General features: G+C 46.6%; 1 protein-coding gene across 7 annotated transcripts in view; it reads right to left on the bottom strand.

Moving 5' to 3' along the window:
* Nucleotides 1-24193, bottom strand: part of LOC147432946 (WAT1-related protein At5g45370-like) — a 92565-nt gene that overhangs the window by 1573 nt on the left and 66799 nt on the right. For 3 of the 7 annotated variants that reach the window (XR_015185587.1, XR_015185585.1, XR_015185586.1), the window contains exons 5-7: nt 24007-24162; nt 23762-23913; nt 1054-1149 (exon numbers count right to left, since the gene is read on the bottom strand). Coding sequence is in view for 3 of the 7 variants with exons in the window: in XM_086492692.1 (XP_086348818.1) it covers nt 654-840; nt 1054-1149; nt 23762-23913; nt 24007-24162 (591 nt within the window). In the remaining 4 variants the exon portion in view is untranslated. Of the gene's footprint in view, nt 1-208; nt 841-1053; nt 1150-23761; nt 23914-24006; nt 24163-24193 lie in introns of those variants that run through there. The other 4 variants (XR_015185588.1, XM_086492693.1, XM_086492692.1 and 1 more) reach the window with 3 other exon arrangements.

The following is a 24193-nucleotide window of genomic DNA, read 5'->3' as shown; positions in this document are numbered from 1 at the left end:
GCTTACAGCTTTGTAGCTAGTATCCTCAAACCTGTCACAAGCGGAGATGTTTTGCTCGTTACTTTTTTTTGGGAAGGGGGGGGGAACACACTTACACTTTTTTTTTTGTTCATCTTTCTTGATTAATTTACAAATGGGAAACCTCAAAGTGAAGAAAACCCATCAGAAAGAATAGATACAAAGGGCAGAACGCAAAAGTGTTCTGTAAAGTGAAAGCTCTAAAAGCAAACATAGAAGAGCTGTAGGATATCCAGGGATATGTGGCCAAAATGTGAGGATTGCCTAAGTGAAATCTTGAATGAAGGAAAGAGATCCGCATCATGCTGATGGAACATTCCAGGATTGCATTGACGCCACAGAGACCATGGGGCCCTAAATCTGATCCATGTGAAGAAGATCGCAAATCGTGGCAGGGAAGATGGGAGAATGCGAGCCCACGACCGTAAAAACTACCGAGGGAAAGCGGAGGTGCATACATGCTGATATATGATCAAGGAAGGCCCTGGTGGAACGACAAACCCAAAGCCGGTGTCTGACAGTCTCATCACAAGCTGAACATCTGACACAACGAGAAGAACTCATGTGATGTGCACTAAGGAGAGTTCCAACAGGGAGAACTCCCAGCAAGCCACACCCTAGAAACAGACATTCCTTCAGAGGCAAATGGCTCTTCCAAATTGCTGTAAGAGCCTTTCTCCACCATGGATCAGATTTATGCAAAGACCAAATTGCATTTCAATGGTCAGACTCATACAGGAAAGAAGCATAAATGTTGTTGGCAGAAATGGCAACAAAAGGTGTGTCCCATAAAGTCCATTACGATGTACGGCATCCATTGGTCTGTGGCAGAATGGGCAAAAAAACAGTCAGCATGTGCTCAAGAGTGCTCCAAAAGACAATGCATGCCCAAACCAAAACGTGCAGCCGCCTCAGAGAAACTAAGCATATTCCCAAACGGGTCAACCACATCATCCAATGTGCCTATGCCTCCGCAAGAAAGGAAGTATGCCTTACGTGGCGACTGGTCAACAACAGTAAGAGAGAATGCCTTACTTGTAAATGCTTTCCGAGCGTAATGAATTTCCATTTGGTTGTTGTTTGCCATGCCAAGAAAGATGAGCCGTAATGGCTTTCCAACCAACGAGTAACCTAGAGGCAACCGAGCAACTATTGAGCTCTACTACCCTACTCAATTTTAATGATAGTGTATGAGACTGATCAAACAGATCCAGATACTATTAATAGGATACCCCAAGTGTCTGACAATCACGTACGAATCAAGAATATCTCCGGGCCACAAAAGATGATACCAATCACGTGCATTAAGAGGCAAGAGTTTGGATTTTCAAAAATTGACCTTAAGGCCTACCGCAAGCCCAAACGTATCCAGTGCCTGCATAATCTCTCACATGTTGCGAGGCATGAGCGACGACTCGTCGGCATAAGCCTAGCCAATAAGCTGTTTCCAGAGGGTCATTGCAGCCCGTGAAGACGACCAAGTGAAGTCAAGTGATCCAAATACAACAACAAGGAGTGAGTGGCAATGGCATACAATAAGGCACTAAGGGGGCAATCTTGCCTGAGAGCATACCCCAGCATATTCATGTTGATTGTGCTCTTGCAAAATTAATGTCTGCCTTACATTTATGAACATAATGCCACGTTAATCTCCACTTATCAAGGTTACATAACCCACTCACATTGTATGAAATGCATTTAACACAACTATGCATTCGAGAGATATGCACAAAAGCAAAGGAAGGAGGGGACTAAGATGATGTGCCCATGGGTACATCAACATCAACAGACCGTGGCCCGACTACAGTATACTGCATGCTCGCATCAGAGGAAGTAAAGCCTACACGTGATGAAGAATCCCCATGAATCACTGCATCTTTGTCACGTGACACATCCAACCCTATGTGTCCGTGGACAAGCCACAGCATGACTAGGGTTCAGTTCAGTCAAGTCAGTCTAGGATAGGAAGTGATTTGGCACTTTTGTGAGTCTCTTCACAGACCGTGCATGACCAGTCACTTAGAGTAGATGCATATCCTCCGGTTGCACACAACATGATCATCTACATTCCCATCAGAATCCATCAAGGGAATTTTCCAGAGTATTAAACCTATTTTCCCTATTTTTTGACATTTTTTACTTATTTATTAAGTGACTTTTGTTGGAAACTAGGTAGGGCAATTTTGCTAAGATAATATATAAGCAAACTAGAGCTAGCACTTTCTGGCAGAAGAGGCAGCAGGAGCATCGCTCAATAGGCAACTTCTCAGCAAGAACCAGATGACCTAGTATTTTCAGCTTGAAGACCTCCTGCAGCCTAGCGTTTTGGATCAGCCCCATATCGCCCAGTGTTTGCAGATTCAGACCTGCGATCTTGTCTTGCTGTAGCAGATTGCCGCCGCATCGACACCATCGCGACAGTACCTCAGAAGAGCCCTGGCATTAGTGGAATTTCAGCATTCTGCCAGCGTTTTCATCATTCAGCAATTAGCGTTTTTGCACAGCGAACCCAGCCCATGAACCTGCGTTTTTGCACAGCCATAACAGCGTTTTCAGCAAGGCATTTTCAGCAAGCAAGTGACAAGCAGAGCAGCGTTTTGCAGCAGTTAAAAGGACAGCCAATCGGCGACGGAGAAGGCCTGCAGTCAGCGTTTTTCGAGAGCATTTAAGTCAGTGTTTCAAGCAGTCAGTTTTCAGCATTAGCCTCGTCCTCATCGTCCACCCTATCGACATAGACATAGCAAGCATTTAGATTCATTGCATCAGCCATTGTACCAGATTGTGCAACCAATAGTAGACCACTCTCGCCATCGAGAGTGGGGCCCTTGGAGGAGGGTTTTACAACGTCTTTGGTGTCGAATTCTCTTCTCTCTCTATCTCTCAGTCTCATGCACCTTCACTCACAGTGTCCATTGCACTCTCTCATTAAAGAACGGAAGGCTCTCCCTTCCCTAAGTAAAAGGAACCTTGAGCACAGTTCGGAGCACTCATCTTGAGCAAAGTTCAACATTCACTTCCGCTCCACCTTACAATCTCTTTAAGAAGGTACAACCTTGTTCCGTGCATCCGCAAGTGTACAATTATCATTACAAAGAAGGCGGTTTTGCACCGTAGATTTCACAATAGGAGATACATAATTATGAGAAGAAAGTCTTCTTGGGGTTCACCCAAGGAGATCCCTCCCCCAAATACACATTCCTTCCCTTATTCTTGGTTTCATGTGCAGTTGCAAGCTTTCCCTTACTCGGAGTGTTTAGGGAGCTAGAAAATTTAGCTTTGCCTTTATCCAGAGGTGGAGTATCACGCACGGTAGAGGTCCTAATAGAGGTTGATTTAAGGTTAGAGACCTCTTTCTCATCCGAAAGAGAAGTTGAGGAACAATTGAAGCAAATTAGGTTTAGGACATTCACATTGCATAAGTCCAAATTTCCCACAACAAAAAAATGAATCCGCAAATTTCCCCCATTTGAGCTTGAAGGGGTTTTTCTTAATGGAAGGGTTGCCCGAGTCAACAGTAATGTCTTCAAAGGTGGGAACATCCGTGTCCCAAAGCACACAAAACCAATTTGTATTGGCATCAAGTTTGGGAGGACATATCACTCTCCCCAGGTGAGAAGCCAGGTGCGTGGAAAGCCAACTATTTCCACCCATACTGGGCACTTGTGACGGATGAGGCTTTGGTAGTCTTTGGTAAGAGCCAGGGCAATACATGTGTCATGTAAGTACCAGAAAACAATGGGAATAATTCAAGCAACATATTGCGGGGGTCAATGTCTGCCAGAAAGACTTCGTAAAATCCTCTCACACCATAGTTCAAGGAGGGGTATGTATGACTATTGCGGACGCTTGGTAGCAGGCCATTGTGGGCAGAGGTATTATTGCGCCTGGCAGGGCCCAGTGGATTACTATGCAGGTTCAGGGCTGCCTCATGGGCTTCCTGAACATCTATGCGCCCAATGTGGCAAGTGCACATGCAGAGTTTTGGTCTCACATTGCACAGTCTTTGTCGCATGCAGAGCAATAGTGCATTGGAGGTGACTTCAACATGCTGGAGGACCCCTCTGACAAGATTGGAGGTAGCCATGCTATTGTGTACGGGGCTGAGTTGGCAGCTTGGGAGAGGCTATGTATGACTATGAGGGTTTCAGATGTTTGGCAACACTCTAGCTTTGTGAGGCCTTCTCTCGCTCGGATCGCTGAGTGGGAGGAGTGAATCTATCTCGGATAGATCACTTCTACGCCAACGACCACATCTGTGACTTGGGTGGGACAGTTTGCATTTTGGCCGGGACATCTTTTTCGGACCATGCACCAGTGATCCTCACTGTGATAGATAGACAGAGGAGGGGGAGCACGATGCTACGCATCCCTGAGAGGATCTTGTTGGACTCAATGCTCAGAGAGCGAGTGGTGGCTCTTTGGAAAGAAGGCTTGGACGCGCACGAATCTCTTGCTGACAGAGTGGGCTACGGACTTGCTCAACTTAGTCGTTTCTTTCTTTAGAAGTCTACGGCTCGCCTAGCTGCAGCGAGGGAGGAGGAGCACCGCCTCCGACGGGGCGTTGCTTCCTTGCAGAAGATGTAAGAGTAGCACCCAGGCAGTCCTTGGTTGGAGGAGCAGTTGCAACAAGCTTGCCAGCATAGAGGAGAGGCACCATGAGTTTGCTTTCCATCAACACGCGTCTCAATGGACCCAGGTGGGTGCAGGTGACTGGGGCGTTCTTTGAGGCAGTGGGACCCCGCCATGCGCACACCAACGTCAGACAGTTGAGGAGGCCTGACGGGTCAGTGGCTTCAAAGCTAGAGGATATGCGTGCAGTTGCTACTAACTTTTACCGCGACCTGCTATCAACAGAGCCTCACTCAGAGCGTCAGGATGCAGAGAGCAAGTTTGGGCACAGATGCCTTGTCTTGTGACTGAGGAGATGCATTAGAGGCTTGAGCTACCTCTTCATTTAGAGGAGCTACATACGGCCCTCAGAGCACTTCCCCGAGGTAGTTGTCCTGGTGAGTATGGTTTGACTCCCAGTTTCTTTTTGGAGTACTGGGACTTGCTTGGCTCATACCTTTGCAGCGCTTTTCAATACATCTTGCACACAGGAGAGATGCTTGACAGCATGAGTGAGGGCTTGATCTACCTCATTCCCAAGGAGGGTGGCTCCTAGGATGAGATTCGGCACTGGCGACCCATCACCATCCTCAACTCAGCCTACAAGATTCTAGCCAAGGCTCCGAGTTTGAGGATTCAGCCACTTCTAGAGAGAATTATACATGGGACCAAGACAAGTTTTGTTAAGGAGCGCAGTATCCTTGACGGCGTCTTCACTTTCTGGGAGGCGTCTGCCCTTGCGGGCCTGCGAGGTGAGGATCTGGTGATACTTCTTCTTGATTTTGAGAAGGTCTACGACAGAGTTGACTGGGACTTCTAGGAGGGCACTATGCAGGATGGGTTTCTTAGATGCTTGGATATCAGAGGTGTGTCAGCTCTCTACAAACGTGCACACAATCAAGTGCTTTTGGCAGGAGGCAGAGGAGACCGTTTCATGCTCACACGCTCGATCAAACAGGGTTGTCCTCTAACCCCCTTCCTCTTTCTGTTCTATGTTGAGGCGATGAGCAGATTCTTGGTTTCACAGCAGGTTGGTCTGGGTGGCTTAGCGCTCCCTATTCGAGGCGATGAGCTACTGGATGCTGAGTTTGTAGATGACTCCACTCTGTACTTGGAGGGCCAGGGGGCCAATCTGCACAGATGTGAGCAGGCTCTAGCGACATTTTGTTGTGCATCAGACGCACTGATCAACTAGAGGAAGACAATGGCTTTCTAGGTTGGCAGTGCTCCTACGCCTGATTGGATGTCAGGCGAGGGTTTTAGATGGATCCCCCCAAGGACTACATTTTGCTACTTGGGCTGTCAGGTTGGCTTGGACTTGTCTCCTCAGCAGCAGATTGCTCCCCTCCTCTTGTCCATTAGGAGGAAGTTGTTACATTGGAGTTCGGCACGACTGTCTTTGGCAGGCAGAGTTGTAGTGGCCAACCAAGTGTTGTTGGCTACTATGTGGTACATCACATCTCGCTGGATCTTTTCGAGCTCCTGCATTAGCCAGGTAGAGAGGCTGATCAAGAACTTTCTTTGGTCAAGTGGCGACACTCAGATAGCCCGGGCCAAAGTAGCCTGGCAAGTCATCACTCTACCTTATTCTCAGGGGGGGTTGGGGATCATAGACCCAGCACAACAGAGCAGAGCCCTTCTTGGGAAGTTTGTGTCAGAGGACTGCTTCCAAAAAAGGAGCCCTTGAAAGAGTTTTTGCTTCAGAGACTTAGAGCTCGAGTGCCTCAGGCAAGAGGCCCCTAGAGACCTTCCATCAGATGTTCACAGAGATGCGCAGAGTCGGTCTGAGCAGGAGACATGAGGATCGTTTTGCTGTAAGCCTACTTCGCTCTTGGGAGTAGCTGCGGAGAGGCCTGGAGCAGCACCAGCCCACTTGCACGGAGGAGTACTTGAGACAACCCCTTGTTTGGAACTCCATGGTCAGCACTCAAAGAGGCCACTTGGTTGGTAGTAGGCCTCATGTTTCTTGGGGTCCCATGGCAGAGGGTCCAGCACCATGCACTCTAGGTGACTGGCTGCAGTTCTTAGGTTTGTCAGAGGAGTTACAGAGCATCTAGCTACAGGGCATGAGAGGGGTGCAGAGCATGTGTCAACATCACAGAGGCTGTACCAACTGAGTGGCTCACACCTCTAGAGACAGTAGCTCCCAGATGGATGGGGGCCTTCACGCGCCTGGAGGTCCTCATCGCAGTTGGAGCTTGCTCAAAGACTGTACCCTCCATGTTCTTCGAGATCTAGGGCGAGGGTCGTTTACATAGAGTCTCAGTGGAGGCTCCACATGTTGCAAAGTATTGTTTTCAGAGGATCCGCGTAGTGGGCATCTACGGGAGGATTTGTGTCATAGAGTCTGACCCAGCAGCTCTTGAGACAAGCCACTGGAGGCTGTGGGCTTGGGAGAGCTATCCACTATCACGAGTGCAATGGGACCCTGGAGAGTGGTTTTGGAGGGACCCTTTCTCCTCAGCCGACCATCCAGGTGTCCCTTTCTTTTAGTACACTGTTCGACTGGGACGTCACATACTAGCAGCACGGAGAGAGGCTCGTCTTGCTGCAGCACCTCATTGGCAGGAGGAGGGTCTCACGGCAGAGTTTTTGTCAGCCTTCTGGGCAAAGTTGTGGGACGCCAGACAACCGCAGCAAGTCACTTTGTTCCAGTGGCTAGTTGCACATAGAGCTACAGCAGTGGAGAGCTGGCTAGTACATAGTGGCCTTTCGACAGCATGTGCAGCTTGTGACCATCCTTTGGAGAGTCAGTGGCACTGTCTAAGGGACTGCCCTATGGCACAGCCGGTTTAGCTTCGGGTCCTTCGCGTGATGCCAGCTCTCTCCACAGCGCGACAATACACTTGGGGGGCAACTACTTGGTCCACTCCACAGGCCCTGCACTACAGTTTGAGCTATACTCCACTAGCAGGCTGATAGTGATACACGGGGGTCCACCTACACTTCAGCCGGCTACAGAGCTTACTCCGCAAGAGTGGTGCAGAGAGAGAGAGATGTGTTGGGAGCTCGTCTGTGGCTTGACACTCTGGTTCATCTGGCAGGCCCGCTGCTTCCGCATCTTCGAGGCTCGCCTTGTGCCACCAGTAGAGATTGTTCGAGATTTTTGGCTGGAGCTAATCCATACTCTCAAGGGACAGTTCGAGAGACTTCAAGGCAGCTCCGACTGTATGCGAAAGCGCAGAGAGGCGTTCCTTCGACTCTGGCGCCGGGGGCCTTTCTTCACCATGGTTCAAGGTGAGCTCAGATGGCACTATCGTCCACCTGTGTCGCTTTTCCCTCCTCCCAACTCCTGATCTGTCCCTCTTTGTACATATGCTGTTTTTTCATTGGGAGAGTCTCCCCTTATGATTGTTGTAGCCCTCTCTAGTAGAGGTGGTTGTAGCCCTATGTGTAGTTTTATTAACTAATAGAAGGATCTTTTTCTCGGGAAAAAAAAAGAGAGAGGAGAGTCAACACACCACGCCGGAGTTCGGAGCCAAGACGCACTCACCCCAAAGACCGGTGGCCCTTGCGGTATTTCTTTACTATTTCACTTTGCAAAGTACAACTCCCAAGGGTCCGACTCTCTCCAACACTGTGCCTCCAAAAAGAGTGGCCCCAAGATAAACTTACAAGGGATGCCCAAAAATAGAGCCCCAAAAGCATCTTCTCTTAAAAGCTAGCGCCAAAAACTACGAGCGTAGACTGCGGAAATCCGTACAATAGTGCCATGTGGCATGTCAGCAAAAATCATGGAAAGATGCATTTAGCCTTCATGCTTTTGAGCTTTAGGGTTTTAGTCCCCTCGTTTGGTGTTCCATAAGTTGGGTAGGGTTACATTTATTTAGAAAACCCTATCCCCTTCAGTTTAGGCCCCTCGGTCACACTTTTTGGGTTCAATTCTTCGGGTTTCAGTTCCTCTTGTCCCTCCGGCCATTTCTCTTCCAATTGGGAATGCCACGTCATCACTTTGTGACATACCCCACCACAAGGAAGTTGTGGCTCTATGGATAGTTTTAAAAATTAATAGAAGGATCTTTTTCTAGAAAAAAAAAAAAGGAGGACGCCCCCTATCAAGCTAAAACCAACAGAACACCAACGAGTTCTCTCCTCTCTCTAGAAGCTATCACCAACCCTCTCTCTTTGCCACCCTTTCCCCACCTGCTATTGTTGGGGGGAAAAAAAGCACCAACCCCTACTATTCCTACCACTCTTGGGCCTATAAGAGGAGCATGGACGCCCCAACTCCCAACAGATTTGCAAACACTAAGGAAGAGGAGACCTTGTCGCAACGGCACTACAGGTGCTCGTGATAAGTTTGCGTACGAAGGTTGTTTTCCGTGCCAAGAGCAACAGGTGATGGTTGTACGTAAAATCTACGATTCTTTGCTACGGTGTTTGTGCTTTGCACGTACTCCATCCCGGAGAAAGGAGCAAGGAGGCTTTGGCCCAGGCTTGAGGATTCCGGAAATAGAATCCGGTACGGTTTGCAGAGCTTCTACGCTTTGAGAACAAACCAAACGATATCTGCATTGAGAGCTTGCCTCTCAGATTCTCGAACGGGAAGGTAAAGACCATCGAGTCTGAGATCTAGAACGGAGGGGTTTACTCTAGTTCTTGTGTTTGTAAAAAGATTCTCCTCATAATAAAGATTCTCTTTAAGGGGGGGACCAGTCCATCTTTTGGTCTCCAAACACACTGTGTCAATCTTCTCCCTTTTATCTCTCTGTCAAATTCTATTTATTTTCAGCTTATTAGGTGCTCGTGTACGCTCCGTTTGTGGCAAAGGGGATGTCACAGAGTGTTGATGTGGCGACCACCAGCATCGGGCCGGGGGGGGGGGGGGGGGGGGGGGGGAGAGAGAGAGAGAGAGAGATGAAATTTTATAATGACATCTGCTAAAGGCCAAAATCACCTATGAGACCAAAGAGTTACATCATGGTGAATCTGATACAAGGTCTGGATAAAAAGAAAAAACCTAACGAAACAAAAACACAGAGAGAGAGAGAGAGAGAGAGAGAGAGAGAGAGAGAGAGAGAGAGAGAGAGAGAGAGATGATATGATATGATATATTAACGTCTTCAAAAGGCCAAAATGACCTATGAGACCATCAGATACAAAGTGGTGAATCTAATACAATGTCTGAAGTACAAGTACAAAAAGTACTGAAAGTAAAAATGAAAAATGAAATGAAGAAAGAAAGAGAGAGAGAGAGAGAGAGAGAGAGAGAGAGAGAGAGAGAGAGAGAGAGAGAGAGATTTTAACGTCCATAGGAGGCCGGAATCGGCCTATGAGACAAATCAAAGTACATGGGGTGGGTGTCCTCTGGATATCCTGTGAAGGATGAAAAGGTACAAAGCAAAAATAGCTATCCTATGTAAGGACTGAGGAGGAGGGAGGTGGTACAAGGGTGGGGTTCTAAAAACAGGGGAGAGATGCAATCCTATTGTTGGGTTAAAGGCCTAAATAACCCCTTTTTGTACATTTTTATACTTTGTCCAAGTTCATATTGAACCTGGACACATTTTTTAAAGGTCACTTATAATAAAAGTGGAAAACCCAAAACTCATTTATTGAGTTTTCCCCAAAAACGTGAGCTCTCTCTCTCTCCCTCTTCGTTCTGCTAGCGCTTCCCTTCTGCAGCACAGTGCCTCCGCTTCAAGCTTCAAGGCCTGCACATCTTCGCGTGCTCTATCACTTGCACACACCGCTGCGCGCTCAACAACTGGTATCAGAGCCAGATTAGGGTTTCAGAAGCTTTGCGCAGGAGGCTGGACAACAGGCGTAAGGCTTCTCTCACGTCAAATTTCCGCTTTCATTGCGAAGCCCCTTGCTTCCGGTGTCACATAGGGTGATTAGGGTTCCCAAAACAGCCTAAAGCAGGCTGAAATTAGGTCAAAACAGGTAAAAACCAAAAAATTACAGGTCAAAACAGCAAAACGCAGGTGTTCTAAATCGATTCCCGTGAATGCCCCTTGCTTTTCCCACTCAAAACAGGTCCATTTGATGCAAATTGATGCGCCAAAACAGTAAATTTGCAGAAAATTCAAAATTGGACTGTTTTTATGTACACAAATTGAGGTTTATGTACGCCTTTTGTGTGTTTATGCAAGTACGCATTGGGGATACTTGTCAATTGCTGAAATTTTCAACACATTGTATGCAACGTGCGGTACATTGTGATCACTTAAAATTTTCAGATTTTGTGTAGACACTTTCTGCTGCACTTTTATCCGTGCAAATGGCCTCTACTTCCTCATCGTCTGATGCCAAGAGCTTGATGGAAATCAAGCAATTTGACGGTACAGGTTTCGACCTATGGCAGGACAGGATGCAAGGGATTTTGTTCCTCAAGGATTGTGAGGACGCCCTTTTGGCTGTAAAGCCTGAGGATATGCCGGATGAGGATTGGGCCAAGCTCAACAAGAGGACAAAGGCCTATATCAAAATGGTTGTGACCGATGATCTGTGAATCAGGTGCATTTGATGCGCAAATTGGTGAACATGATGCTTGACGAAGCCAAGTCGGCTTCTGAGCACTGAAGTGCTTTCACCAGTGTTATGAGTCAGCTACAGGATACTGGGCTTCAACCTTTTGATGACAAGTTGAAAGCCATATTTTTGTTGATGACTTTGCCAGACTCTTGGGAAACGCTTGTGGTTTCGTTGAGTAATAGCCCCAACCTCACATATGATGGAGTGTGAGGCTCCATCTTAAATGAGGAAATTAGACGCAAGTCTAGTGGGGGGAAGGTGGAAGTTCTGCTTACAATGCGAGAGGCAGAAGTCAGAAGCAAAATACAAGTACCAAGACTCAAAACAGGAGCAAAAGCAAGTCTAGGGATAAGGATGTGACTTGTTACCAGTGTGGCAGAAAAGGCCATAAGAAGCCAGATTGCAGGTATTTCAAGAAAGAGCAGGAAAGAAAGAAGGAATCACAAGAGAAGAAGAAGACAGAGGATAAGAAAGGGGAAAAATCAGCAGGTACCTCCTCCAAGGATTCGGAGACTGTCAATGTATCCTCTAGTGTGGTTATCACAGAGTTATCCGACAGTGAGGAGATCTTGGTTGCAGCTTCATGCCCCTCAGATTTTGTTGTAGCAAATGCAAAAGACATGCTTATCTCACGTAGAGATGTCATTGATGCATTGCTACGTGCAAATGATGGCCTTACACAGTCTGGATAGTAGACTCGGGTGCCTCATTTCATGTGACTCCATCTGTGGAGTGTTTTGCTTCTTATCATGCAGGCAAGTATGGCAAGGTTTACCTTGGGGATAACCATGCTTGTGACATTGAAGGAATGGACACTGTGCGCTTGGCATTAAACAATGGCCAAGAGTTTATGCTTAAAGATGTCAGGTATGTACCAAGCATCAAGAAGAGTCTATTGTCTGTTGGCCAGATGGATGCACAAGGTTATACAACCATTTTTGCTGGGGGTTCATGGAAGTTGCTTAAGGGATCAATGCTCATTGTCAAGGGATGCAAGAGTGGTACATTGTACTATTTACATGGCAAAGCTTTGCCTTGCAAGTTTCTTGCAGTGGTCGAAGTTGCTTCTCATTTGGAGTTGTGGCACAAAAGACTTGGCCATATGAGCCAGAAGGGACTTGATGTGCTCTCCTCTTTAAAGAGGGTTGATGTAAAGGGCACCAAGTTAGATTTTTGTAATGACTGTTTGTATGGTAAACAAAAGAAGTCTTCTTATTATTATGGTGACTCGCGCAAAGCTAATGCTCTTGATTTAATTCACTCCGATGTATGTTCAATGCCTGTTAAGTCTTTTGGTGGTGCATTATACTTTGTTACATTCATTGATGATTGCACTAGGAAAGGCTGGGCATATTTGTTAAAGAATAAGAGTGAGACATTTAATGCATTTAAGAGGTTTCATGCTTTTGTGAGCACGCAAAAGGGTAGTAAGCTTAAATGTCTGAGATCTGACAATGGGGGGGAGTACACGTCTGTTGAATTTTAGCTTTATTGCGAAGAATATGGGATTAAAAGGGAGTTGATAGCCCCTTATAATCCATCTTCTAATGGTGTGGCTGAGAGGTATAACCGTACTTTACGTGAGAGAGTGTGTTGCATGTTGTCCATGGCTAATCTCCCTCATGGGTTTTGGGGAGAGGCTTTGAAAACTACAGTTCATGTATGCAATCGCTCTCCTAACAGTACGCTAAAAAATGACATTCCAGAGGAGGTTTGGTCTGGCAAACCTGCCTCTTATGATCATTTGAGAATGTTTGGCTGCGAGGCTTTTGTCCATGTTCGTAATGACTTGAGGACAAAGCTAGATGCCAAGTCCATCTAAGGACTCTTCCTAGGTTATGGGGAAGAGGGTGAAATGGGCTACACGATATGGTTGCCTCAGTTTAAGAGGGTAGTACGCAGCCGAGATGTAGTGTTCAATGAGGCTAAATTGCTGAAAAATGCTACATCTTCTGAAATTGACAAGAAATCGATCAAATTTCAGCCTCTCTTGCCACCTATTGATGTTGAAAAAGAGCCTCAGGATACATTACCGCAAGCTGAAATTGATAATCAGCCGGTTAACCTTGAGCCAGAAGAGGTAGGACATGATTTAGATGCTCCAAATGAGGATGGACAGCCACCTGTCATGGCTGAAAATGATTTTCAGCAACATGAGCATGCTGAAAATGAGTTGCCTCCTGATGTAGAACCTGTGCCTGAGAATGTAGATCATTGGGTACGCAGGTCTACTCGTGTCAGAAGGTTGATACAGCGCTTTGACCCCTCTTTGCTGACAGATGAGGGAGAGCCTCTTACATATAAAGAGGCAAAATCATGTGAGTTAAGCAGTAAGTGGGAGCTTGCGATGCAAGAGGAAATCAAATCTTTGCATGCAAACAATACTTGGGATCTTGTGCCATTGCCTAAAGGAAGAAAGGCTCTTCCTAACAAATGGGTTTACAAGGTCAAATGTGTTGATAGAAAGCCCAAGTATAAAGCAAGGTTAGTTGCCAAAGGGTATGCATAGAAAGAGGGGATTGACTTTCAAGAGATCTTTTCTCTTGTTGTAAAGCTTACGACATTGCGTGTCCTTTTTGCTCTCGCTGCAGTGCTTGACTTAGAATTGAATCAAATGGATGTAAAAACAACTTTTCTTCATGGTGACATTGATGAAGATATCTACATGAAGCAACCTGAGGGTTTTGTAGTTCCTGATAGAAAGAAACTTGTATGCAAACTAAGAAGGGCACTGTATGGTTTGAGGCAGTCATCACGTCAGTGGTACAAAAAGTTTGATACTTTTATGCTGTCTCAAGGCTTTAAACGCAGCCATTCAGACCATTGTTTGTATACAAAGAAGGATAATGATGGAAGTCCTATAATCCTTGTGCTATATGTAGATGATATGTTGATTGATGGGAAGCATAAGTCTACCATTGATGCTCTTAAACTTCAGCTGAATTCAGCTTTTGCAATGAAGGATTTAGGTGATGCTGAGCACATCTTGGGCATGAGAATCAAGAGAGATAGAAAGCTGAAATTGCTCTTCTTATCTCAAGAGAAGTACATTGCTAAAGTACTTGACAGGTTTAACATGGCTGAAGCTAAGTCACTTGGAGTACCTTTACCTCCACACACAAAACTTAGCAAAGCCGATTGCCCAAAGGATGACGTGGCAATGAATGCTATGAAGGGAATCCCTTATGCATCAGCTTGTGGTTCTCTTATATATGCTATGGTTGCCACTCGTCCTGACATTGCCCATGCGGTGGGAGTTGTTAGTAGATACATGTCCAATCCCGGTAAAGCACATTGGGAAGCTGTGAAATGCATTCTGAGATACTTGTCAGGTACACAATCTAGGTGTATATGCTATGGCAAAAGCGACTTGAAGTTGCAAGGCTATTGTGATGCAGATATGGCAGGTGACTTGGATACCAAGGAGTCCACTAGTGGCTATGTGTTTGCTATTGCTGGTGGTGCTGTCTCTTGGTGTTCACGACTGCAGAAAATTGTGGCATTGAGTACTACTGAGGCTGAATATATTTCAGCCACTGAGGCTTCTAAAGAGGCCATATGGTTGGGCAGACTTGTCAAAGAGCTTGGTATGCCTGCTAGTACTCCTGTCTTGGGATGTGATAGCCAGAGTGCTGTCTATTTGGCCAAGAATGCCATGTTTCATGCACGGACAAAGCACATTGATGTGCGATACCACTTCATACAACAGGTATTGGAGGATGGTCTAGTCACCTTGACTAAGATTCACACACAGGATAACCCTGCAGATGTTCTCACCAAGAGTCTTGCTAAGGCTCAACAGGAGCATTGCATACAGCTAGTGGGAGTTGGTTAACTTAAAGGCGTCATTTATGCCTTTAAGTGGGAGGTTGTTGGGTTAAAGGCCTAAATAACCCCTTTTTGTACATTTTTATACTTTGTCCAAGTTCAATATGAACCTGGATACATTTTTTTAAGGTCACTTATAATAAAAGTGGGAAAACCCAAAACTCATTTATTGAGTTTTCCCCAAAAACGTGAGCTCTCTCTCTCTCCCTCTTCGTTCTGCTAGCGCTTCCCTTCTGCAGCACAGTGCCTCCTCTTCAAGCCTCAAGGCCTGCACATCTTCGCGTGCTCTATCACTTGCACACACCGCCGCGCGCTCAACACCTATATGCTGGGGTATATAACAATCATGAAAGAAATGCTATCATATCTCTAGCTCCATCCAGTCCTGTAATCGGGGTGTAAGACATGATGCATGGGTGAGTGAGGTGTGAACAATCCCCGTAGGATGGCGGCTGGATCTGCAAAAGCTCGGATGCGTCTCTCCAGAGATCTGTAGTAGCGCTCCTGGATCTCCTGGGTCTCTCTCTGGTGAAGTCGGGGTGCCATACACGCCCATGGGGACGTGGACGTCTGCGAGCTCGGACCTCCTCAGCCTGCTGTAGAGTCACTCCTCTCTGAGTAGTCTGGGATGGTGGTACTACTATGCCCCTCTGGAAGAAATCTGTAAGCTGTGTCTGACGCTTGTCTCTCACGACTGATGATGTCTGAAGGAGAGAGTCCCGGTGTTGCTGTGCCTCTATGAGGAAGCGGCCGAAAAGTCGTCGGTCTCTGGACTGAAGAATCTGGTGTAAGGTGGGCTGATCTGCAAACAAAGTCGGATATCTGCCTCTCATCCCCTCATATGCTCTACATCTGCACACAAAATGCTCCTCACTCTCAATGTCTGTTGTGCAAAGTCTGCTTATCCTCCCTGCCCTGGGGACATATGCAGCTCTCCCTGCCTCAATCTCTAGCTGGTGTGATGATACTCTGAGCTATCCAATGGCGACCCGTGCTCTATGTGGCATGTGGACATCCATGTATCTCGGTCTCTGGATGAAACCATCTGCTAGGATGGTCAGGTCGTGGTCTCTGTAGTATTGCCTCTTCGTAGGAAGAGGCTCTCTGGGTGTGATCCATGTCTCTCGGATGTATAGCTACTAGAGATCCTGTCTGAGAACTCGATTCCTCTCATGGTGTGAGAGGCGTATGTATGGGGAGTCAAGATCATACTCAAAAGGGGGCAAGTCTGTGATGTCCAAGCCATGGGATGTGAACCACTCTATGCCCTATGAGTACCATGCTCTGGTGTCCCCCTCCTGATGTAGCTGTATCGATGCCTCGAAAGCTCTGCGTGTGAGTCTATCTGGTGGAAGCTCTCGAATGCGCTGGATGAAGCAAACTGTCTGGAAGAGGGCGTCTACTAGCATCGGGGGTGCCGCTAGCTCTGCTCTGATGATGTCATGTGGTACTGATGGTTTGCTATGGAGCAAACGAGAGATCATAATGATCTGTGGGCGCTCTATCTGTGTCCAGAGAGATGCTGAGAGTCCTGGTGCCCATAGTGCGGCTGTGTACATCGTGGCAGGTGTAACTAAAGTGTCAAAGCCACCCCTTGGTGCGGGGCTCCTGGAAGTTGGCGTGGCGGCATCTTCGCTCTAAGGTGGCCAGTGCTGCATATCCTCGTGTAAGCCGGTCTCTGGCTGCCAGGGTCATGGAAAACCTGCCCGTGGTGCAAGTGAAAGTCACCCCCAAATATACATATGAATCAACTACCTCAAACCTGTCCACCTGCTACCATGAGCACTGCTCTACTCCGGACTGTCCTGGAGGTGTGGAAGATCATGAACTTGGTCTTGCCAAGGTTCATTGTGAGCCCTCGATGTGTGCAGAAATCATCCAAGGCGTGTAGGTGGCTCTGTAGTCCCTCCTGTGTCTCAAAAACTAGAATAATATCACCTGCATAGAGCATAATATGGACTGGTGTACCTGCCAAGTCGGAGCCCGCCGCTTCGCCTGCTCGTAGGATGTAATCTGCTATCTCGTCAATGTAGAGGCCAAATAGGGTCGCGGAGAGAGGGCATCCTTGCTTCACACCAATGGTGCTAGCAATGGGGTCCGATACTCCACCTGGGCACCGCACTCTACCTATGACCTGTGCATACAAAGAATGAATGGCCCATATCATCTCAGATGGTATCTGTAGCTCCTGGAGACGCTGAAAGAGTCTCTCTCTAGGGATGGTGTCAAAAGCCTTGCGGAAATCCACAAAGCAACAGTAGAGTTGTCTCTTCCGTGCTTTCGCTCCGTTGATCAGGCAGCGAAGCACGAAGATGTGATCGATGGTCGAGAAAGTGCGTCGAAACCCTGCCTGTCCTGGTGCACGTAGCCCTGATGCCTCTGCGTATGTGCTAAGCTCCGCCTCAAGAACTGCCCCATATAGTTTGGCCAATGTGTGGCCAATCATGATAGTCTTGTAGTTCCCTGGGTCCAAGGTGTCGCCAGATTTGTGGATCGGCACAATGGTGTGCATGGTCCACTCCTCTGGTAGTCCCTCAACCAAAGCACGGTTAAAGAGACGTGCTATCAAGGGGGAGAGGGTGTCTGCTGCATAGATGAGGTGCTCGCTCTGTAGTCTAGTGTGGTCTGCTGAGCGGCCATGTTGGAGGCGTCGAATAGCCCTCTTCACCATACTAGATGTGAAGAAAGTCGAGGTGGTAGGTCGAGGGTCGGGTGGCTCCGGGATCAGTGGCTGCCCAGGTATCTGGTATAGGCGCTCGGCGTAATCATGCCAGATCTGAGGATCCTCCAGGGGGGTGGTAGGACGTGGCTCTCTGAGAATCCTCCATGCGGTGGCGTAGTCTGTACTCATGAGAAGGTGGTATAGCTCAAGCTCCTGTGCCTCTTCAAAGGCCCGCCGTTTACGGCGTGTGATGGCCTTCATCTGTCGTCGGACCTCGCTCTCAGTGATCTCCTCCAAGGCTCGTCGAGCCCATAGCTGCCTGTATAGATCCCTACACTCCTCGTCGTACCACCGGTTCTGGGGCATCGTCCCAGAGGGTGGAGGTCTACCAGTGTGGGTAGTATGTGGAAAGCAGCTGAGGGCTGAGGTGTGCAGAACTGCGGAAAGCTGGCTAGTGAGTGTAGAGAGTGGTGTATCTGGGTCGAGAGTGTAGATCCCCTCGTAGACATGCGATGAGTAAACTCTGGCTAGCTCATGTGTGAAATGTATGGTGGTGTGTGGTGTGAGTGTGGGTGGTGTGTGTGAGATGGGTGAGCCAGTGAAAGAGAGGGCAAGATATGCATGGTCAGCCCCAATAGGTAGTGGTGGGATGGTGAAGGATGTGAGCAGGTGAGCTGCCTCTCTGAAGCCGATAATGTAGTCCACTGTACTGCCGCCGCTGGGTACTGATGGTGGTATGCAAGTCAGGCCTCCAGATGATGGCCATTGCGCCATCCCGTTGTAGATAACGAGACGGTGCTGTGATCCCAAGCGAAGTAGATGTCGCCCGTACGGTGTCGGTGTGGTGGTGTCTCTGGAAAACCTCTCTGCCTCTGTGTTCTCCATGGTGGAGAGTAGCTCTGGGTCGTCAAAGTCGTAGATGTCACACTATCTACTCTGTGTCCTGGCGTTGAAGTCTCCCGTGAGGAAAACTTCTCCAAGCCTGGAGTATTCCATGATCTCCTCCCTGAGACATGCATATGGTGAAAGTGTATCATCCTCCTCCTCTCCTCCCTGCGTATGAGCCTCATCTGTCTCTCCTCCGCCTGTCTGTGCAAATCTAGAACCACTGGGTGCGAAGTAGCAAATGGCAATGTAGAGAATGTGTTCATCAAAGAGCTCAATCCGCACCCACATGTAGAGTGCTCCTGGGTCACGGGCTACTATCCGTATCCTGCTATGGAGTGAGCGACGGTAGAGGACTGCTACTCCGCCAGATCCTCTAGTGGTGTTGTGCCGTGTGCACTTCCTGTGTGTAGACTCCCACTGAGAATCCTGTACTCGGGGTAGACCTCTCTCTGAGCTCTCATGTGTCTCTGTGAGTAGAATGACGTCTCTGTCATGCATCACCTCCTCCAATCTCCCTGGGTGTGTCCACAGAGAGCCGTTGCAGTTCCAAACTGCCATGTGTAGATCTCCTCATATAGTGTCCCATAGGCCGCAAGTCCCTATGCTACGGCCTTGCCATCGATGATGACCCGGCCATCGCGATAGGAGGCTCGTTTTCCTTCATTGCGTGCTTGTTGGATCCGAGGCATGAATGCTCTTCTATGCTCCACTTGCATTTTTGTGAGGTCGTCATCTAGGTAGATGGGGGGGCCCGTGAAACCTCGTAGGATTACCCTCTTTCGGATGAAAAGGGTGCGTGCTTCTTCCGACGGGAATTGGAGTATAAGAGGCCTCTTCTTGGTGAGGTCTTTGTCGGCTCGCCAAGCTTTGGTGAAGGGGGTTGGGTCTTCTACTTTGTAACCAGTGTGTTGCATAAGGTTTTACCATCTTTCTCAGGGGTGGATTCCTTCCCTTCTTCAATGCCAGTGACTCGTATGTTGAGGCGACGGGCATTCCGCATCTTCTCCTCTTCAAGGGTGGTGTGTACAAGGAGAGCTTCTTCCTTGTGGGCGTCCTCTTTCGCTTCTTTCTTGAGGTTCTTCTTGACCACTTCTACCCATCCCTCCTTTGTGGCTTCGAGCTTGTCTTCCAGGCTCTCGGTAAGGGCTTTAGTGAGTTCTTCTTTGGTGGCCTCCTTTGTGTCCTTGTTGATTTCCCCTTCCTCGGGGGTAAGGGATGCGATTGAGGCCTTGAGGATGGCCATTTGCTCACGCATCTCTTCCTTCTCTTTCTTCCATCCTTCAAGCTCCTTCTTTTTGTCTTCCTTCTCCCTTGCCCATTCTTCTTTCTCTTTGTTCAAGACTTCTACTTCTTTCATATTGAAATGTCTTGAAACGCCAAAATGACCTATGAGAAAAAAAGTTACATCCCATTAGTAGATCATGAGATACACCTAAGCCTCTCATCTGGTTCTTAGTATCGTGTCAAAGGCTTTGCGGAAATCCACAAAGCTGCAATATATCCTTCTCCCATGTGCTTTGCCCTCCTCAATGATAGCTCTAAAAGTGAATATATGATGCAGAGTGGAAAATATACCTTCATAAGTTCAGAATAGTCTGAACTCACGAATTATAAGAGGGAATAAAGCACTCATAAAACTATAAAAGCAAGGGACACAAGAAAAGAAAAGAAAAACAAAAACAAACAAACTAAATCACTTTGTTTGCTACGAAACAAAACTAGATAAAACAAAACATTATTAACTTAAAAATGTTTGTAGAAAAGGCATGTGTAAAATAAGTTGACGCAACTTACTTGGCTTAAAACAAGTTCTCAACTTTAAGCAAAAAACGGATAAGACATCTTAAAAACTTAATCCTAGAAATCAAACTTCACACAACAACTTTTAACGGAACACATTCTTAAGTCCTCAGGTAAGCTAAATATGAAATCGAAAAATGAATACTACTACAAACCTACGAAGAGCAAAGAACCAAACTTGACAATATGTGATCTCAACTTCACTGCTTTCCAAACAGGAAGAATAAGATTATCACCTTTATCATGCATAGCTTGGACAACAGCTATGACATCCCTACTCACGTCGTCAGTGCCCAAGAGTAGGTGCAGGTTTATATAGAGGTCATTCATGCTTTGAACGTACTCTACAAAACCAACGAGCTGAGTTTCTATCACCCTCCAGAGGTGATGGGCATACTCAGCCATGATAAAGGCTAGCAATAGTCAAGCTATAGTGAAAATACTAGAAGCGCTAAAGATCAAAACAACAACATAAGGTGTTATTAAGTCAAACAATAAGTGGGTTTTTTAGCTCCCCACTTCTATTGAATTTACTACTGGTTATCTTGAACATTCCAAAGGAAGAAACACTAAAAATAAACTTACTATGATGCAAAAATGAACGAACTTTTTTCATGATTCTTTTTAATGAGTATCCTTTTTTAACTAGTAAAGAAATAAGATGGCAAGATTTAACAACAAAAGTAGATTTACTAGAACAAAGACGAGAAAATCTAAATAGTTGAGAGCAAATGACACCGTACTTAGCTAAAAGAGAAATGTGAGGCATACGGATGATTTTTAGATTGGCATATTCTGGTTCAAGGCGCTTATCATAGATATCTACTTCTAATCCCAAGGGAGTCTGAAAAATCTTAAGGTCTAAAAAGGCACAACAATCACTATTTGTGGTACAATTAAGTTCACAAAACTCCTCGGGATAAATTCCTCCGCCTACAGAACTCGAATTCAAGTACATAAAATCTTGAGAGTGGAAAATCTCCTTCGAAACCCTGCATGTCCCGGGGCACGTATCCCCTCTCTTTGCTCATCTGCTCAACTCATGTTCCAAGATAGATGCATAGAGTTGGGCCAATGAGTGAGCGACCATAATAGTGCAATAGTTATTCATTCAATTGGGATCATCGAACTTGAATATCGGCATGATCGTGGACATACTCCAAGTGTCAGGAAATCTCTCACACATAGCTCTCTTAAAAATGAGAGCTAGTAGATGTGCTACCATGTTTGTGGCATGCATGAATTGTTCTGCTACTAGTCCGTCATGGTCCTGTGATCTCCTCATACTCAGCTTGTCAATGGCTTTCTCTACCATTTCTATGGTAAGAAGGTTGAAGTGGGTGGGCATGGCTGTGGGGGATCGGGCACAGGGGCCTGATGTGGCATGATGTATAGTGAGTGAGGTTGCATACCCCCCCCCCCCCCCCCCCCCCCAAAAAAAAAAACTCTCCGGAAAGAGAGAATCAGCCAGCCTGATGATGTGGCAGCATGTAAAATCCAGCAAAAGAAGCGGTGGAATTTTCAGATGATGATGTGGCAGGCTAGTAGAGAAAAGCGTCCACTTTTGGGCGCCAATTTTTTTTGGCAGTTGCTTTTCGACAACACCAGCTTTTCACTAGCCTTGGCCGTCAATTGTGGCAGATCAGTGCATGGTTGCACATCTGCAGTCTAGCTCCCCGATAGTTGTACTCTTTGGATTATTTAATATCAAAAGAAGTATTGAAAGGTGCACCAAGCTTTGGGACCTATGCTTCTAAGAGTTGAACTCCGCCACTTTGTGTCTTGTCTATTGTGGGGTTTCTCTCCTTCATGTTCAAGTGTCTGTTATTTTTCAATTCAGTTCAGTGATTGTTGCAGTGTTTTTACTGCCTTGTCAGTGCCAAGCCGGTTACGGTTTTGCTACATCACCAAAGGTGGAGAGAGCCTTTGGAGAATTTGTGTAGGCTTCCCGCAGCCAGTTTGAGCTTCCTTACCATTTTCATGATTGAGTATATCTTATCCTTTGATGCATTTTGTGGTTATATGCCCCATGATGTCGTTGTATATCTTTTAGGATTTTTCCCATATTTCTTGTATATTGACCTATGGTCAAGTTTTATGTAATGCAAAAGGTTAAAAGCCCCACTTTCGCTCACAAAGAGAGAGAAATGAAATGTTATACTAAAAATCTCCAAAAGACCAAAATGACCTATGAGACCAAAAGTTACATCCCATTAGTATATGATACTCTTTCTCGAAAGCTATAAAAATAGAAAATGAACAGAGGTTCTAGAATCTAGGTCTTTCATACATTGATGGGTTGGTGGGAGGGGTCACAGAGTAAACATGGTGAACAGGGTAGGGGAGATGAGAGCTAGAGACTATCATATACATCAATACATCAATAAACAGGAGAAGTGGGGGAATAGGGGGTAGAGGCTCAAGGTGTACAACAACTCATCTCAAGAGATCAAGCATCGATTTCTATCGTAGGGTTTCAATGTCCTCCATGCTGAGATGACAAGTCATGCTTGATGTCGATCAACAATGATCCTGATCTGCTTGTGTATGTGTCTCCGGTGATGTGAGGATCCTCGTAGCATGGCGTGTCTAGCTCATCCTAGTTGGACAACTCTATCAAGTGATGTCCCCTGTCTAGCAGGTAGTGTCTCCTCTCTCGTGCTGCTGCTGAGTAGGGCTCTAAAGAAATCCGTGATCTGCCTCTATGTAGACCCCTCTCTCAGTGGGGTGCCCACCTCTAAGGAGAGTCTCCTGAATCTGTACATCTCTAAGAGGTACAGCCCCAGACATCTCTTGTCACAATAGTCCATGACCCTGGCCAATGGTCCAAAGCCCTCTCTGAACAGGCAGTGAAAGCGTCCTCTAATCTCATAATAGGCGGTACATCGACATACGTAGTGCTCCTGTGTCTCTGGCTCATGCTGGCATACGTGACAAATCCTCTCCTCTGGTGGTGCTCTCCAGTATCTGCCTGTCTCTATCTCGAGCTGGTGTGAAGAAGTGTAGATCTGGCCAATAGCACATCTCAGACCGTGTGATATAGAGAGAGTGTGTGTGGGTGATGGAGTGGCTTCCTTCGGGAGCGAAACTCGTCTTGAGTGGCTCCCCTTGGGAACCAGACTCAATCAGCCCATTGGTCCTCTGAGAGTATTTTCACCCAGGAGGACATACAAAAGGTTTCATTTGAAAGCATTCACTAAGTTTGAAAGCATTCGCTAAAGTTTGTACAAAGACACTCGCATGCATGCAGGCAGTTATATAATAAATCCAAAACCTACACAGGCCTGTACACAGTAATCAGTAATGAAACTTGCATAAAAGAACATTCCTCACGACAATGTGCAATGTGAACAGACATCAACAGCACAGAGCATGTATATACCCATGATATCAGCAACCATCATAAAGTTATAAGCCATGACATAAAGGACAAATGATAGCAAACTTTGGACATCAATGGGATAAGAAAAAGAAAGACACCTTCCAAGATAAAGCGAGCTACTTAGAAACACTCCTGCTAAAATTGATGAGAATACAGGCTGAAGAGGCATGTATAAAGCCACAAGCGCAGGACCCAAGACTTTGTTGGACCAGGTAAGAAGCCCATAGTTAAGAGCTGATGCTACAATGCCCTGCCAGTGGATTGCAAGTTAGCGATTAAGAGTGTATGCTATCTTTCAATGTCACATGAACAAAATCTTGATAACATCAATCCTGACACATACACAGAAAATGACTGCAAGGAGTTCTGATTCAGTCAAAACCCAATCATTCCAACCACTCTGACAGGCCAACGCTGACAGAATAATGAAGACTGTACCAAAAAAATACGAGTAAGCTGTCAAAGAAATACCGGCTGGATATTTTTTCAGCAAAGGTGCCTGCAGTTACAGCAATGGAAACTATAAAGCC

This window comes from Adiantum capillus-veneris, chromosome 20 (genome assembly GCF_014529385.1).
Source record: "Adiantum capillus-veneris isolate H3 chromosome 20, ASM1452938v2, whole genome shotgun sequence".
Classification (NCBI taxonomy): Eukaryota; Viridiplantae; Streptophyta; class Polypodiopsida; order Polypodiales; family Pteridaceae; genus Adiantum; species Adiantum capillus-veneris.
This window is presented reverse-complemented; position numbering and strand designations above follow the sequence as displayed.